A 16,874-nucleotide genomic window follows, 5' to 3' on the forward strand; every position below is an offset into this window, starting at 1 on the left:
TCTTTCCTTGGAGATACCCATTACCTCCGCCTCTTAGTCTTTCTGCCTCTTATTCTACGTAGATCACTGATCCTTGAAGGGAGAACTTTGACGAAAATGTCCTATTCAGTACCAAGTAATCCAAAGCTGCTCATTCTCTTACATTGTCCAGTTGTGGGTCTCTGTGATAGTTCCCATGTACTGCAAGGCACTGATCTATGTGTATATCAGAAATGTCATTAGGAGTCATTTTATTGCTGTATTCCTTTATCAGAATAATAGTGTTAAGTTTCCCCATAGGCCCATGACATACCTAGTTTTCAGTTTTTAAAAGCTTGAGCAGAGTAATATATAGGTTTTATCTCATGGAGTGGGCCTTTAATCCAGTCAGAACGTGGTTGGTTACTGCCATAACATTTACGACACTATTGTACAAGTATATCTTGCAGGCAGGTCACAGGATTTGTAGCTGGATGATACTAATGATTACCTTTCTCCTCTGATAGCCTGGAAAATACATTCCAGTACCATGAACATTAGTCAGTAAGGGTGAAACTTCTAGTTAGGCACCAGCTCAACTGTTCCATGTTTGATGACATATGTAAGTGTTCTCTTCAGCAGTAGGTTATAGAGAGTAACCAAGAGCATTGGCAATAACTTGTGATGTCTGGAGGTTACCCTTTGGCCAACAACTCAGCAGGACATAGCCCATTCCAGGCACTGGCCTTTACTTGATAGCATAAGATGTCCAACTGGGGCATTGTCTCCCACATTATTTGGTGACTCTATTTGGATTACTTTCGTATTCGTATATATCTTAGGAAGTTTCTCCAGAAGTAGGTTTTCCACATGGCCTTCTGTGTTGGTTGTCCCTCCCTACCTTGCTTCTTTTCCCCTTCTCTCCCATCCCCTCCCTCTTTTAATACTCCCATTCTAGTTTCCCATTGTCTCTACATTTTATTCTCTTTTCCCTTTTCTTGAGAGATCCTGTCCCCCACCCCCAGTCCCTTACTAGGTAACTAACCTCTGTGGTTGGTTATTCAGATTGTGGCACACATATCAAAGGCTAAAAAGCTAACATCCACATATAAGAGACAGTATACAATTTATTTGTCTTTTGGGATCTGAATTACCTCATTCTGGATGACTTCTTTCTAGCTCCATTCATTTGCCTGAAAATTTCATAATTTCATTTTCCTACCAGCTGAATAATATTCCATTGTGAAAATATACTGCATTTTCATTATCCATTCAACTGTTGGTAGACATCTAGGCTGTTTCCAATTTCTGGCTATTTTAAATAGAGCAGCAATGATGAATGATCAAAGTATCCTTTGTAGTTGGATGTAGAGTCCTTTAGGTATATGCCAAAGAAGGGTATAGCTGGATCTTGAGGTCTGTCTGTGCCCAACTTCCTCAGGAACCACCACATTCATTTCCATATTGGCCGTACAAGTTTTCACTCCCACCAGCAATAAAGAAGTGTTCCCCTTTCTCTACATCCTTGCCATCACATACTGTTATTTATTTTTTTAATTGATCTTGGCCATTCTAACTGGTGTAAGATGAAATCTCAACGTCATTTAGTTTGCATTTCCCTAATGAATAAGAGCGTTGAACATTTCTTTCCATGTTTCTCAGCTATGTGTGTTTTGTCTTTTGAGAACTCTGCTTAATTCTGTAGCCCATTTTTTAATTGGGTTATTTGTTTTAATGTTCAGGTTTTTTTAGTTCTTTATGTATTTTGGATACTAACCCTCTTATCAGATGTATAATTAGTAAAGATCTCATGTCATTCTGTAGGTTGTCACTTTTCCTGAATGATGCTGTCCTTTTCCATACAGAAGCATTTCAGTTTCATGAGGTCCCATTTATTAATTGTTGTTCTTTTTTTACTATTATTAGGAGATTTTCTATTTTACATGTCAACCACAGATTCCCCTGTCCTCCTTCCCCCCATCGCCCCCTAGCCTTACTCCCAGCCCACTCCCCATTCCCACCTCCTCCAAGGCAAGGTCTCCCCTGGGGAATCAGCCCAGCCTGGTACATTCAGTTGAGGCAGGTCCAAGCCCCTCCTCTCTGCACCAAGGCTGAACAAAGTGTCTCAGCATAGGCACTAGGTTCCAAAAAGCCAGCTCATGCACTAAGGACAGGTCCTGGTCTCACTGCCTGGGGGCCCCCTAAACAGTTCAAGCTAAACAATTGTCTCACTTATCCAGAGGGCCTAGTCCAGTACCATGGGGGCTCCTCAGCTATTGGTTCACAGTTCACATAAAGAAAATGTGGTACATATACACAATGGAGTATGAATCAACAGAAAAAAAAAAAACAATGACATCATGAGGTTTGCAGACAAATGGATGGAACTAGAAAATATCATCCTGAGTGAGGTAACCCAGACTAAGAAGGACAAACATGGTATGTAGTCACTCATAAGTGAATACTAGATATAAAGCAAAAGATAACCAGACTGCAACTCACAGCTCCAGGGAGGCTAGCTAGTAAAGAGAACCTTAGGAAAGACACAGGATTGCCCAGTGACAGAAAAATGGATGAGATCTATATAAGCAAACTGGGGTGGGGGTGGGGTAATAGAGGACAAGCGTCAGGAGAAAGAGAGCTTAGGGGAGCGGGAGGTCCTAGCTGGATCAGGAGCAGAGTGAGAGAACAAGGAAAGAGATATCATTGTTGTTCTTAGTGCCTTGTTGGTGTCCTGTTCAGAAAATCCTTTCCTGTGCCAATGACTTCAAGACTATTCCTACTTTCTCTTCTATAAGACTCAAGTGTGTCTGACCTTATGTCGATGCCCTTTATCCATTTGGAGTTGGTTTCTGTTTTGTTTTGTTTTGCTTTGCAGGGTAATAAGTATGGATTGATTTGCATTCTTCCACATGCAGCCATCCATTTGACCAGTACCACTTGTTGAAGATGTTGTTTTGTTTTGTTTTGTTTTGTTTTGTTTTGTTTTGTTTTGTTTTGTTTTGTTTTGTTTTCCCCAGTGTGTATTTCTGGCTTCTTTGTGAAAGATCAGGTTTCCATAGGGGTGTGAACTTACGTCTGTATCTTCAATTAGATTCCATCAATCAATGTGTCTGTTTTTATGGCAATACTGTGCTGGTTTTATTATTATAACTATATAGTACAACTTAAAATCTGAATAGTGATACTTGCAGCAGGATGTGTGTTGTTGCTGTTATGTTGGTTTCCAGGACAGTTTTAGCTATCTTGGAGGTTTTTAGGTGTTTCATTATAAAGCTGATAATTGCCTTTTCAATTTCTGTGAAGAAGTGTGTTGGAGTTTGATGGACAGTGCACTGAATCTACTGATTGCTTTTGGTAGGACGGCCATTTTAGATGCATTATTCCTACCAATCTGTGGACATGGGAGATACTTTTATCTTCCGGTGTCTTCTTCAATTTCTTTCTTCAATGCCTTAAAGTTTTTATTATACAAGTCTTTCACTTGCTTGGTGAGAGATATTCAAAGATGATTTTTGAGCTATTGTAAAAGTTATTATTTCCCTGATTTTCTTTCAGACCATTTGTTATTTTGAATATAGTAAGACTGCTGGTTTTAATTTAATTAACTTTATTAATTTTGTATCCTGCTACTTTGCTGAAGGTGTTTATCAGCTGTAAAAGTTCCCTGATTAGCACAGGTAGTGGTAGCACACACCTTTAATCCCAGCACTGGGGAGGCAGAGGCAGGTGGATCTCTGTGAGTTCAAAGCCAGCCTGGTCTACAGAGCGAGATCCAGGACAGGCACAAAAACTACACAGAGAAATCCTGTCTCAAAAGACCAAAAAAAAAAAAAAAAAAAAAGTTCCCTCATTTAATTTATGGGGCTATTTATGTATAAAATTTTATCATCTAAAAATAAAGATATTTCTTTCTCACATATTTTTATACCCTTGATCTCTGAGTATTACTCTGTCTAGGACTTTGAGTACTGTATAGGATAGATATGGACAGAGTGAATATCCTTGTCTTATTCCTGATTTTAGTGAAAATGCTCCAAGTTTCTCCCCAATTAAATTGATGTTGGCTGTGAGCTTCCTGTGAATTGCTTTTATTATGGCGAGGTATGTCCTCTGTATCTCTCTAGAACTCTTATCATGAAGGGGTATTGGATTTTTTCAGAGCCTTTTTTGCATCTAATTAGATGATTGTATGTTTTTTTTTTTTTTTTTTTTTTTTTTTTTTTTTTTTTGCTTTCAGTCTGTATGGTGGATTACATGTATTAGTTAATGCATGTTGAACCATACCTATATCTTTGGGATGAAGTCAACTTGATCATGGTTGATAATCTTTTTGATGTATTTGTTGTTGGATTCAGTTTGGAAGTATTTTATTGAGAACTTTTTGCATCTATATTCATAAAGGATATTGGCCTATAACTTATTCTCTTTTTTGAGTATTTGTGTTGTTTTGCTATCAGAGGAATAGTCACCATGTTAAAAAAAAAAAAGGAAATATTCCTTGGATTTCTATTTTGTGGAATAATTTAGGAGTGTTAGCATTAATTCTTCTTTGAAGATAAGGTAGGATTCTGTGTTAAATTCATTGGCTCTGGGATTTTTTTGATTGGGATAATTTTAATTACTGTTTCTATTTTGCTAGGGTCTATATGGGTCTGTTTAAATTGCTTATTTAATCTTGATTTATCTTTGGTAGGTTGTAAGTATCAAGAAATTCATCGATTCCTTTTAATTTCTCCAATTTGGCAAAGTACAAATTTTTTGGCCAATAAAAATTCTTTATGAGCTGGCCAGTGACTACACTGAAATTTTGGGATCCCAGTGTAGCCCCAAGCCTTTCTCGGGGTGAGCTTTTAAACACAAAATTCATATTCTGGGTTGACATACTTCAGTTAACAAGAACAGTTAGTGAGAAGCAGAGCTACAGAAGCCAGAAAGTAAGGCTAATACATTTAAAGACTTTCCCAGAACTATGAACTTTGATAGATTAAGTCTTCATTTTAGTTTTGGCAGATGGTGCTGACTATATACTGAGTTTTACGACCTGAATGGTATGTCCATCCTGGAGTCAGTTGTGCTAAGGTTTGGGGGCCTGTGACAATCGTGCTATAGCACTGCAGGTTATAAAATGTGGATAGTGAGAACATTTATGATACAAATAGAGAAGAATGGTTGTTGAAAGATGCCCAAGGAAAACTTTTCTTGGGTTTGCATTAGAGTCACAGACAATCCTGACCTTTGCATTCATAGACACCAGGGGAATGTGGAGCTCTTTTGAAGACAATGTGGCATGTGTCTTGTTTTGACCAAAGATACATGAGTGAGTTTGGGAGGAAGTACAGATTTTTAAAGTATGTTCTTATGATTCTCAGGGTTTTCTCAGTGTCTGTTGTAATGTCCCCCTTTTCATCTCTAATTACATTAATTTTGATTTTGCTCTCTTTATCTTTTAGTTAATTTGGCTAATGGTTTGCCATCCTACTGACTTTCTCAAAGAACCAACTCTTTGTTGCATTGATTCTTTGTATTGTTTTTGTCATTGTTGTTTGTTTGTTTCTATTTCATTGATTGCAGTCCTGAGTTTGGTTATTTCTTGACATCTACTCTGTTTGGGCATTGTTTCTTCTTTTGTTCTAGAGCTTCCAGATATTTTGCTAAGTTACTGATATGATATGTCTCCAATTATTTGATGTAGGCACTTAGTGCTATGAACTTGCCTCATAGAACTGCCTTCACTATGTTTCATAGGTTCAGGTATGTTATAATTTCACTTTCATTCATCCTAAAAAAAATTTCAGTTTCCTTCCTGATTATCTTGACCCATTTTCCATTCAATAGTGAACTGTTCATTTTCTATAAATTTATAAACTTCTGTAATTTTCATGTGGTTGATATCCAGCTTTAATCCATGGTGGACAGACAGAATGCAGGGTATTATTTAAATGTTCTTGTATCTGTTGAGATTTGCTTTGTGTCCAAATATGTGGTCAATTTTGGAGAAAGTTCCATAAGCTACAAGAAGAAAGTATGTTCTTTTTGTTTGAGTGGAATGTTCTGTAGAGACCTTCTAGGTCCATTTTGTTTATGACATTATTTACCCCCAGCATTTCTCCATTTAGTTTTGTCTGGATGACCTGTCAATTGGTAAAAGTAGGGTATTGAAGCTATTGAAGTTACCCACTATTACTGTGTGAGGGTCAATATGTGATTTTAGCTGTAGTAGTCTTTGTTTTTTATGAACTTGGATGCCCTTGTGTTTGGTGCACAAATGTTTAGAATTACAATATCCCCTTGGTCTATTTTCATTTGGATGAGTATACAGTGTCCTTCTCTACATCTTTTGAATAGGTATGATTTGAAATCTAGTTTGTCAAATATTCAAATGGCCACTCCCACTTGCTATTTGAGCCCATTTGCTTAGAATATATTTTCCCATCCTTTTACCCTGAGGTGACAACTGTCCTTGATGGTAAAATGTGTTTCTTGGATATAGAAGAAAGATGGCTCCCATTTTCCAATCCAAACTATTAGTCTATGTCTTTTTATTATGAAATTGAGACCATTAATAATGAGAGTTATCAATGAACAGTATTATTATTTTGTTGTTATGGTACCCCCTCCCATTTTCATTTACTGTTGTGGGATTATTCCTTGAGTCTTCTTAGATGTGGTTAACCTCTTCAGACTAAAGTGTTCTTTCTAGTGCCTTCTGTAGCACCGGGTTGGTACATAGAAGTTGCTTAAATATGCTTTTATTGTGGAATATTTTTCTTTCTCTGGCAATAGTGATTGCTAGTTTTGCTGGGTGTAGTAGTCTGGGCTGGCATCAATGGTCTATCAGAGTTGATCGAACACCTTTCTAGGCCCTTCTGGCTTTCAAGTATCCACTGAAAAATCATGTTATTCTAATGGATATGCTTTTCTATGGTACCTGGTCTTTTTCCCTTGCGGCTTTCTTTAATTTGTATATTTAGTGTTTTCATTAGTATGTATTATGGGGAACACCTGCCCCTTGGTGTCCTCTATGCTTCTTGTACCGAAATAAGCATCTCCTTCTTTAGCCTGGGGAAATTTTCTTTTATAATTTTGTTAAAAATATTTTCTGTGCCTTTTACCTAGGTTTTTTATCCTTCTTATACCCCTATTATTCGTAGTTTTTTTTCATAGTGTTCCAGATTTATTTGATGTTTTGTGGCTTTAGATTTAACTTTTTTTTTTTGACTGAGGTACCACTTCTGTACCTTTTCTTCAACATCTGAGATTCCCTCTTCCACATCTTACAATTTGTTGGTGAGGCATACCTCTGAGGTTTTTGTTTAGCATCCTAAATTTTTCACTTCCAGTATTATTTCAGTTTGGTTTTTTTTTTTCCCAATGACTCTATTTCTTTATTAAATCCACTGTCATGTCCTTAGTTGTTTTCATTATTTCATTCAACTCTTTGTTTATGATTTCACAGACTTCATTAAGGGACTTATTCATATCCTCTTTAAGATCCCTGAATATATTCATAATAGCTATTTTGAAGTCCTCTTATTTCAGTTCTCAGGGCCTCCTTCAGTAGGGTTGCTGGCTTCTGGTGGGAGCATATTGTCTTGGCTGTTCATGTTTGTGTTTTTGCACTGAGATCTAGGCATCTGGAGTTATGATGTTCTTGGTGTCAATATCTGGTCTCATCTTTCTTGGCTGAGTGTTCCATTTTTTGGTTTCTATTGCCCTCTCTGGATCCTAGACAAGTGTGGTGGCTGGGGGGGGGTCCTCATTGGAGAGTGTTTCTGCGGTCAGTGAGTGGTAAAAATGCTTGGAGATGTGCGAAATGGAGGGCTGAAAAGGGATATAGGCTAAGTGCTGGGGCTGCGGGTTCTGTACCAAGAGGCAGCATCCCCATGGAAAGGAGATGGGGCGGGAGTAGAGGCTCCTGCAAACAGGCTGCATTAGGACAAAGAATGAACTTGGAGAGACATGGATGAAAGAGTAGGAGGAGCCTGGGCCACACTGAGAGGGGGAGGGGAATGGAGATAGGGTAGGAGGAGGGGCTCCTGAAAGCAGCCGCTACAGTACTGAGAGTGAGTCTGGAGAGATCATAAGGGAGGAAAGGAAGGAAAATGAAAATCACCTACTGAGTCCTAGCCCCATGTGGCCACTCAGGAAGTAAGTCTTACTTATTTCCATTTTGTCAAAAGGACTTTTGGACTAGAGGCAACTATTAAATCATAAACTTGGACTATATCAAAACATACATATATTAAAATAATTTGTTATTGAAACTGTCAAGAAACTGTTGCATAAGAATCAAATATAGTATCTATAAGACTGTTCATGTACTAATAAATCAATATACAAATATATTCTATGATACAGGCATGCTGGCTGATATGTATAATCCCAGAACTTGAGAGGCTGAGACAGGAGGATTGACCATGAGTTTGAGGCCATTTTCAGGCTCTATCATAAGTTGCAGGCCAACCTAGGCTAGCGTGAAACTCTGTCTCAAAAATATATATAATAACATAATATTAGGCTTTACCATAGAATGATGAGGTCATAGTAGTAGACCCAACTCTTTAGTTATAGAAATAAAAAAACATAAATATTTCAGGTAAGTTTTCAATCTAACTTTATGGAAATCCACTATCACTTGACAGTCAGGGGGCAAATACCCAGAAAAGATGTAGCTGCTGTAACATGACCGAAGGCTAACTAAAGCATAAATCACTCTCGTCCAGTCTGGCTGTAGGCCTGTGGGAAGTGGGTCTACTTCAGTTTTTTAATGTGTTATGCTGCAAGTACCAATTCAGTGAAAGCTTGATTTGGAGGGAAGACTGGTTCTATGCAGGTGCAATAGCAGCTCAATCGGTACATTGAGCTTGAGCATCCTCAGCTCTTGAGATGTGTGACCTTCTCACAACCTCTCTGGGCCTCCACTGTGAGATGAAGGAGAGTGATGAGCTCATAGAGCAATCTCTTTTGATTTTATAGTTGTGTCTTCCCACTTCAAAAACGTCTCAAAGTTATGTGTCTGTATTTGCACTCCGCTAATACTTTACAGACATCTCATCATGCATATGACTCACGACATCAAGATAAAGTGGGGAGAAATTCAATACCTTCATTTCATAGGAAAACATTTTGCTATTATTAGATATACAAGCTGAAAACCTGAAGAGAGAAAATACCATTAAGGAACTTGAAATTTTCTGGAAGTACTTGGAACCAATCCTGAATAATGAGAAACCTGAAACAAATCTCTTTGATGTTGCTCGACTCCATTATATGGTCGATGTAGCACATTTTCCTTCTGACTGGTCAGACAATGAGATGATGGTGAGTACACGGGTCAGTTAGAGTGTGTGGTGGTCCATTCTGTCACTCATTCCACAACTGTTCACTAGGCACTGGTAACTATGCTCTCTGTTGGGCTTTCTCATCTTTGGCACAATGATGGTGACAAAGGGCCACTGCTGGATATAGCCTGATTTTGTATCTTTTAGTCCGTGGATTAATGATAATAAGATGTAGTGGATGGTGAGTCTTTTATTTAATGACACTTGGCTCTGGTTCATGCTTCAGTAATGATCTAAGTAATAACAAAAATATGAACATATATTACTATAATGATGGTAAATTTTATGTTTTATTGTATTACATGTTAATCCCTCGCAAGGTATACATTTCACCATCAAGAGCTGAACTGACAGCAGAGCCTGTGGATAAACTACAACCACTGAGGGTTCTTCTGCAAGGATCAGGGCAAAGCTGGGTGGAGAGGGGATGCTTGTAAAGAGACTGTGTACAGCTAAAAAGAGGAGAGGGGAGAAGAGAGGGGAGGGGAGGGGAAGAGGAGACAGGAGAACTGAGGAAGAAAGGATGAAAGGAGAAAGAGGAAAGAGGGATGGGAAAGGAAGAAAGGAAAGGAAAGGAAAGGAAAAGGACCAAAGAAAAGGCTAACTAAGAGGACCAAGGGAGCTGCTTCTGAGCCAAGGGACAGTCATGCAATGAAACCCGGATCTTCTCACCCAGCACACAGGAAAAGAAGCGAAAGTGTTAAGAAGAGAGACCACTACAGAAAACCACAACCAAAGTGCAGAGTTGTCAAGCGCAGTCATGATGGATGCATCTCCAAAGCACTTCAGCACCCAAGGCTCAGGGAACATCGAAAGTAGGGGGTTGTAAGAGCCAGAGGATCAGGGAGTTTACTGCGAGATTATTTCTCCTAGCAATATCAAAACCTACAGACATGAAGTACCACCAACATGACTGCCCAAATGTGAACTAAACAAGGCTGACACCAACGAACATGCCAAATTGGACAAGGAAAAGCCTGTGAGGCCTTCCCTGGGATTGGGAAAAGCGGCCTTCCCAGAGAAGAGCACAATGATTGTCTGGTGCCAGATGGCCAGCTCTGAAAACATACATACAAGTAACGTTACATGCACTGAACAAGTTTTATCTAGGATTATATATGAATATACAAATATGTATATGCATGCAATTAATAATTGATGATAAAAGAGGTCATGAATTTGGAGAAGAGTGAAGAGGGTTATATTGTAGAGTTCAGAGGCAGGAAAGGGAAGGGAAAATGTTTTAATTAATTATAATTTCAAAAAATAAAGAAAAAAGTATAGTCAAACTACTAAGGATAGCAAGGATTCAAATAGCAAGGACTTGAATAAAGAGCATTAGGTGGTTCCATTGTAAAAAAAAAAAAAAAAAAAAAAATCTTTCAGCATGAAGCATTAAACACCAAGAAGGACTTGTGCTGTGAGTGGCTAGGAAGCTGTATGCAGGCTGGCTGCAGGCACAGCTGGTGTTAGCAAAACCGCTTACTCCATGTCTTCCTCTGTTTCACTGTCCTCAGACTTCCTGCTTTGCCTTTCTCCGTCCTACTGTCTACACCTGACTCAGAAAAGGATCTGTTTCCATCTGACCTTTACTGGTGCTTTTTAAATTGAGTCAGCACAATTACCTCCTCCAGAGATATTGGTATTTCCAAAGATGGAGTGCTAGGAATGTTCCATCCTATTTCGTTGAGATAGTATCTAGGGAAAAGATTTTTCCCTGGAATTCCAAATCCCCACATCAACTTTCTACTCTTTTTGGTAGGTGTGCTTGTGGTGTCCCCCAATATATTGTGCACCCTAATAAACTTATCTGGGGTCAGAGAATAGAACAGCCACTAGATAGGCATAGAGGCCAGAAAATAGTGGCACACACACCTTTAATCCTATCACTTGGGAGGCAGAGATCCATCTGCATCTCTGTGAATTCAAAGTTACACTGGAAACAGCCAGGCATGATGACATACACCTTTAATCCCAGGAAGTGATGGCAAGAAGCAGAAAGGTATATAAGGCATGAGGACCAAGAACTTTTAAGGCTTTTAATCTTTGAGGCTTTTAGCAACAGTTCAGCTGAGATCTATTTGGGTGAAGACTCAGAGGCTTCCAGTCTGAGGAAACAGGACCGGCTGAGGAGTTGGCAAGGTGAGGTTAGTGGTGGCTTGTTCTGTCTCCCTGATCTTTCAGAATTTACCCCAATAGCTGGCACTGAGGTTTTTTTCTATTTAATAAGACCTTTTAAGAAGTGTGTTACATGGGCTTTTCCCCCTTGTGCACATATCCACACATTTACAACTTAGAGGACCATTTTCCCTATCATTTGGACCAGGGTATGGCTGCATACCCCTCTCACAGGGGGTCTGGGGAGATGGCTCATTCCCTACAGCCCTTGTTGCATAAGCATGAGAATGCAAGTTTGGATCTCTAGCACCCACATAAAAGCTGAAAGTGTCAGCATATACCTGCAATCCTAGCACTGGGGGGTCAGAGATAGGCTGAACCCTAAAGTTCACTGGCCAGCCAGACTAGCCAATCAGTGAGCTCCAGTGAAAGATCCCCCCCCCATCTCAAAAAACAAGGTGAAAAGCACTTGAGGAAGACACCCAGTTTCAACCTCTGGCCTCCCAGCCACACACAAACACACACACACACACACACACACACACACACACGGGGAGGGTGGAGCACGTGCATGTATTTTTGTTCAGGATGACATAGGAAATCCCATCATGCAATTTCTGAAGCACAGTTCCCAGGAGGATGCTAACACATCCTCAAACCAAGTGTCTGTTGTAGCGTCACAAGTGAGTATGCTTTCCCACGGGTCTTCTTTAACCTTGGGTACATGATGGTAGAAGACAAAAGGTCCTATGCGCCAAATAGAGGCTATGCCATTGCATCCTCAGGTGAGCACCAACGCTATGGTCACAGCTTCAGAAGACTCAGCACCACCCACAGCACCCTGCTTCTTACCCCCATGTCCATAGCTCTCTGTTCATTAGAAGACATAGATCATTCCGTTCCATTTATTTTTAAGTTGTTTACTTTGTTAATAAAATGTAGCAAGGCTCTTATACAATGATTTTTCTGTTTGCTAAGAGTTTGGGTCACATGCATTTTTTGGTAAAGTCACTGAATTGAGGTTATTACTTGGGTTTGTCGGACTCACCTTGAGAGTAATGGAAGTGTGTTAACTTGATGGCCACATGTCTGTGAGCAACAGAGGGACAGGAATGGTTTTTCTGGGAATGTCTTTAAACCAGGATCAACTTGAGATGAAACTCTGGGTGGCAATTGGTGGTGGCTAAGGGTAAGAACACTGCTCCAACATGGCTTCTGGTGAGTGGCTCTGATACACGCGTGCTCTTTGGGAGCTCTGGTTACTCAGCAAGGGGATCCTCATAGCGCTTCAGAGCATGGCATGCAAAGATGCCAGCTTGATGGTACATCCATTCCACTTTAAAGAAAGGAACCATGGCTATACTCAATATCTTAGCAAATACAGAGTGAACTTTACATGGTAACTTCAGAAAAACTATTTTATGTTGAAAAAAATATTACTTTAAATGCTAGTTACAGTAGAACATTCCTGAATTCAGAACTAAATTAGTGTTTAGTATGTCCAACTGGGCCTGGAAAACTTTCAGTTCTTCCAAAGAACCATAGGCTGTGTGTCCCAGCTGGTCCTTCTGATTATCTATCAGTCCATTTGTAGTCATTGTTGAGCATCTTCTTCATGCCAGGGCTTTGGTTGGTACCCAAGGGCAGTAACCACAGCTTATGCATGTCTCTATGAGTGAAAGATTCATCACTGAAGATGATGGGGAAGGTCTACCTCAAAAATGACTCAGCAATAAAATAGAATTCCAGGAGAAAGGGCCATTAGGTTTAATATTGAAGATCATAGTCCATTTTAAACTCAGGATCACTTAATAAGCGTAAATGTGATAAGGCTGCTTCATAGAACCAGGCTAGGTCCGTGATGGTGCACTCTTATATATGAATTCTTAATGACCTCATCTCTGCTTTAGGAGCCAGCAGTGAGTGAGTCTTTTCTCCTCCTGGCATGAAGGAAAGCCTTTGCATCCTTTGGCTCAAACAAGCAGGCTGGGCTTGTGCTAAACTAAGGTAATGAAAGCTTTACCTCAAGTAAATGCCAATCAGGATGAGCTAAGAGCTCATGTAAGACATCTGAAACATCTCAAGATAAATCCTGCTTGCTGAAACAATTTGCCAGACTTTAGCATATCATTTACCGATAAATTTGAAAATGAATTGCGTAGGCTGTGCTAATGGATCATTGGGCAGAAATGTTACTGTATTTCCTTTGGTAATAAAAATGAAAACTGTCTTTCTGTGCCAGCATGTGGACGGGCACAGGATGCCTGGTTGAAGTTTAACTGAAAACTCATCAGTCCTGCTGTGAGTATGGGAAAGAACAGTCAGGTGGGCTATGATGGACAGAGCCAAGCATTTCCCTGAATGTCTGCCAGCCTATGAGTCACTGGCCCCACAGAGGATTTCCATTCTACTTTACCTCTTCAACCCAGATGTAGGAGTGGCCTACTCAATGCTTCTCTGCTTCCAAACAGACAGACACCGACATCCCAGCATTTTCCTACGCCAGGAAATGAAAGCTTAAGTAATAACCATAGCAGATCTATAATTGGCTTGCCAGCTCATAAAAACTGTGGATACTGTAGAAGCAGTGACTTGGATTTCTTTGAGCCTCTTACTAACAGGATTGCAGGTGAAAGCCGGCTCAGTGAAAAGAAAGAAAGGAGGAAAGAGAGAAACTCGATCACGCGCAGGCTGTATCATACTCAGATGGTACACAGAGCCGAGGGAGGGAATCCCACTATGCTCATTTCCATGCTTGCATAGGAAGGCAAGCATCTGCTTGTCTGCTTGTCTTCAGCCAAAGGTGTCAAAACCATCTAATGTGCATTAGGATCCAAAACACCGAGCATATGGAGCATAAAAAGGGCTTGAAGAGTTTAGGCATGAAGGCTCCATCAGCAATGCTAAAATCCAATATTTGGGGATTTGGGAACTTGATTTCCTGTAAAAGGGGAAATAGGCTTTTCTGGGAAGTTACAAACATTCTATCTGTTCTAAGAGTATGAAACCACTGATGGATTGTCAATGATTCTCTCACTGCTAGCTCGAGTTGGGCACCGAGATTTTTGAAAACATTGCCTGTTTGATGTACGATAGCCTGGACTGGAAGAGGCAGCACCAGCACTATTTGGAAAACATGCAGCTCATCAATGTCCCACAAGTGGTTAGCGAGAAAACCATGTTAGAAACAATGCCAATTCCAGAGGTAGGCATGGGTGTCTGTAGTAGGCTACAGGATGGAGTTGAGTGACTTGATTTTCATATTCAGAAAGCATATGAAGAAGAAGTTATAGTAAAGACCTGTGTTGGTGTACTACTGCTTCTTGTATTGAGGTGTGAGGGTGGGAACAAGGAAACATCCCCTAGCAAAAGCATTAAAAGCCTCGTGTTGAGATCTTTATGAAGCTCCTTGTACTAACTAGTTTTATGTCAACTTGACACAGGCTAGAGTCATCGGAAAGGTCTAGCTGTAGGCAAGCCTGTAGAGCACTTTCTTAATTAGTGATTTATGGAGAGTGCCTAGGACATTGAAGGTATTTCCATCCCTGGGCTGGTAATTCTGGGTTCTATAAGAAAGCAGGCTGAGCAAGCCAGTAACCAGCACCCCTCCATGGCCTCTGCATCAGCTCCTGCCTCCAGGTTCTTGTCCTGTTTGAGTTCCTGCCCTGACTTCCTTCAGTGATGAAGAGTGATGTGGAAGTGTAAGCCAAATAAACCCTTTCCTCCCCAAGTTGCTTTTGCTCATGGTGCTTCATCACAGCAATAGAAACCCTGATTAAGATACTCCTCAACTGCTTGACACTTGGGAAAGCACAAAAAGAACCAGCTGTTAGCTCAGAGTGCAATGACTAGCATGTAGAGCAAGAGGAAAATTGACAAAATAACCCCAGTGTTTGCACTCAGCAAGATCCTGGTCACATAGCAGACTCATTTTCCGCCATCTTTTCTCAAGTGAACTTTTGAAGAGGAATACAATGTCAGCAGTTCCAACATGGTCTGGGAGGATGAGAGCAGTAGATATAATCAAAATGATAACTGCCTTAGTTGGGGTATCTATTGCTGTTATAAAACATTGTGATCAAAAGCAGCTCAGGGGAGATGTGTTTGTTTCATCTCAGAACTCTCAGGTCACACTCTCTTGATGAGAAAGTCAGGGCAGGAACTCAAGGCAGGAACTGAAGCAGAGGCCGTGGAGGAGCACTGCTCACTGAACCTTTGGAGATACCCAGGCCCTTTGGACCCCAGATGTGAAGCATTTAACTTTTGACATTGATAAAGTCTGGGTTTGCTTTAACTTAGTTGTGGCTGAGCCTGGACAAAAAAAGTATTTAACTTGTTTTTTACTTTAAAGGACCCCACATTCAAGAGTCACTGGACTTTTGAAGAGACTAAACTTTCAAAGTCTTGGAATTTTTAAAAACCTAGGAACTTTTAAATGTTTGAATGTTTTGTATTGTGATATTGATGTTAGTGTAGGATCTTGGAGTAAGCAAAGAAGGAAAGGTTATTATTTAAGAGTGTTATATTCATGTGTCAAGGTGACAAGGGGTCAAATACCCTAGTTAGATTGGGGGAGGGGGGACACAAACAACCCCGTACAAGTCATGTCCATCTGGGAAGAGGACATTTCAACTGAGAAAATGGCTCTTTTAAATTGGCCTATAGGCAAGTCTGTGGGGGCATTTTCTTGACTAATGACTGATGCTTACTTAAGGGCCTGGCCCACTTTGGGCAATGCCATTCCTGGGTGGTCCTGAGGCATATAAAAGAAGCAAACTGAGCAAGTCAATAAGCAATGTTCCTCCATGACATCTGCTTCAGTTCTTGCCCTGACTTCTCTCAGTGTTGGACTGTGTGACCAGAGAGTGTAAGATGAAATTAATCTCCCACCCCCAAGTTGCTTTTGGTCATGGTGCTTTATCGTAACAACAGAAACCCTAAGACAGCCCCCTGAGTTGGAGAACAGAAGGTTTGAGAGAGGGGGACCAGGGTTAGACATATGGTGAGAGCTGAGCATGAATTGCCTGGTGGGAAATCAGTATAATAATGTCCTGAAGAACATGGGACAAGATGCACCAAGATAAGGATGCTTAAAAAAAAAAAAAAAGTACCATGACTGAAACCAAGACCAGGGGGATGATGTTCTGTGTCTGATCAGCTTTTTTACATCCTCATTTCTTAGGCTCCTGAGGATGGATATGTAATGTAAAAATAAGTTTGATGAAAGCATTTCTTTTCATTTTTTTTTTTTTTCTCAGCCTTCACCTCCAACTGCTCCAGCCCCTGGAAAGAAGAAAGCACAATATGAAGAACCACAAGCTCCCCCCTCAGGCACGTATGAAATCAGATGCTGAGGCACCACCTCCTTCCGGCTTCCGCGCTGCCCTCCCTCCCTTCCATGCTGCTGGCAGCAGCCCCTCCACCTACATTCTCAACATTGACTAGCACCTGGCC

General features: G+C 40.3%; 1 protein-coding gene across 1 annotated transcript in view; it reads left to right on the plus strand.

The window, feature by feature from the left end:
- Positions 1-16,874, plus strand: part of Spag17 (sperm associated antigen 17) — a 244,861-nt gene that overhangs the window by 89,818 nt on the left and 138,169 nt on the right. The window contains 3 exon segments of the mRNA XM_037206932.1: positions 9,101-9,282; positions 14,464-14,625; positions 16,679-16,751. Of these exon segments, the coding sequence (XP_037062827.1) occupies positions 9,101-9,282; positions 14,464-14,625; positions 16,679-16,751 (417 nt within the window).

This window comes from Peromyscus leucopus, chromosome 6, assembly GCF_004664715.2.
Source record: "Peromyscus leucopus breed LL Stock chromosome 6, UCI_PerLeu_2.1, whole genome shotgun sequence".
Classification (NCBI taxonomy): Eukaryota; Metazoa; Chordata; class Mammalia; order Rodentia; family Cricetidae; genus Peromyscus; species Peromyscus leucopus.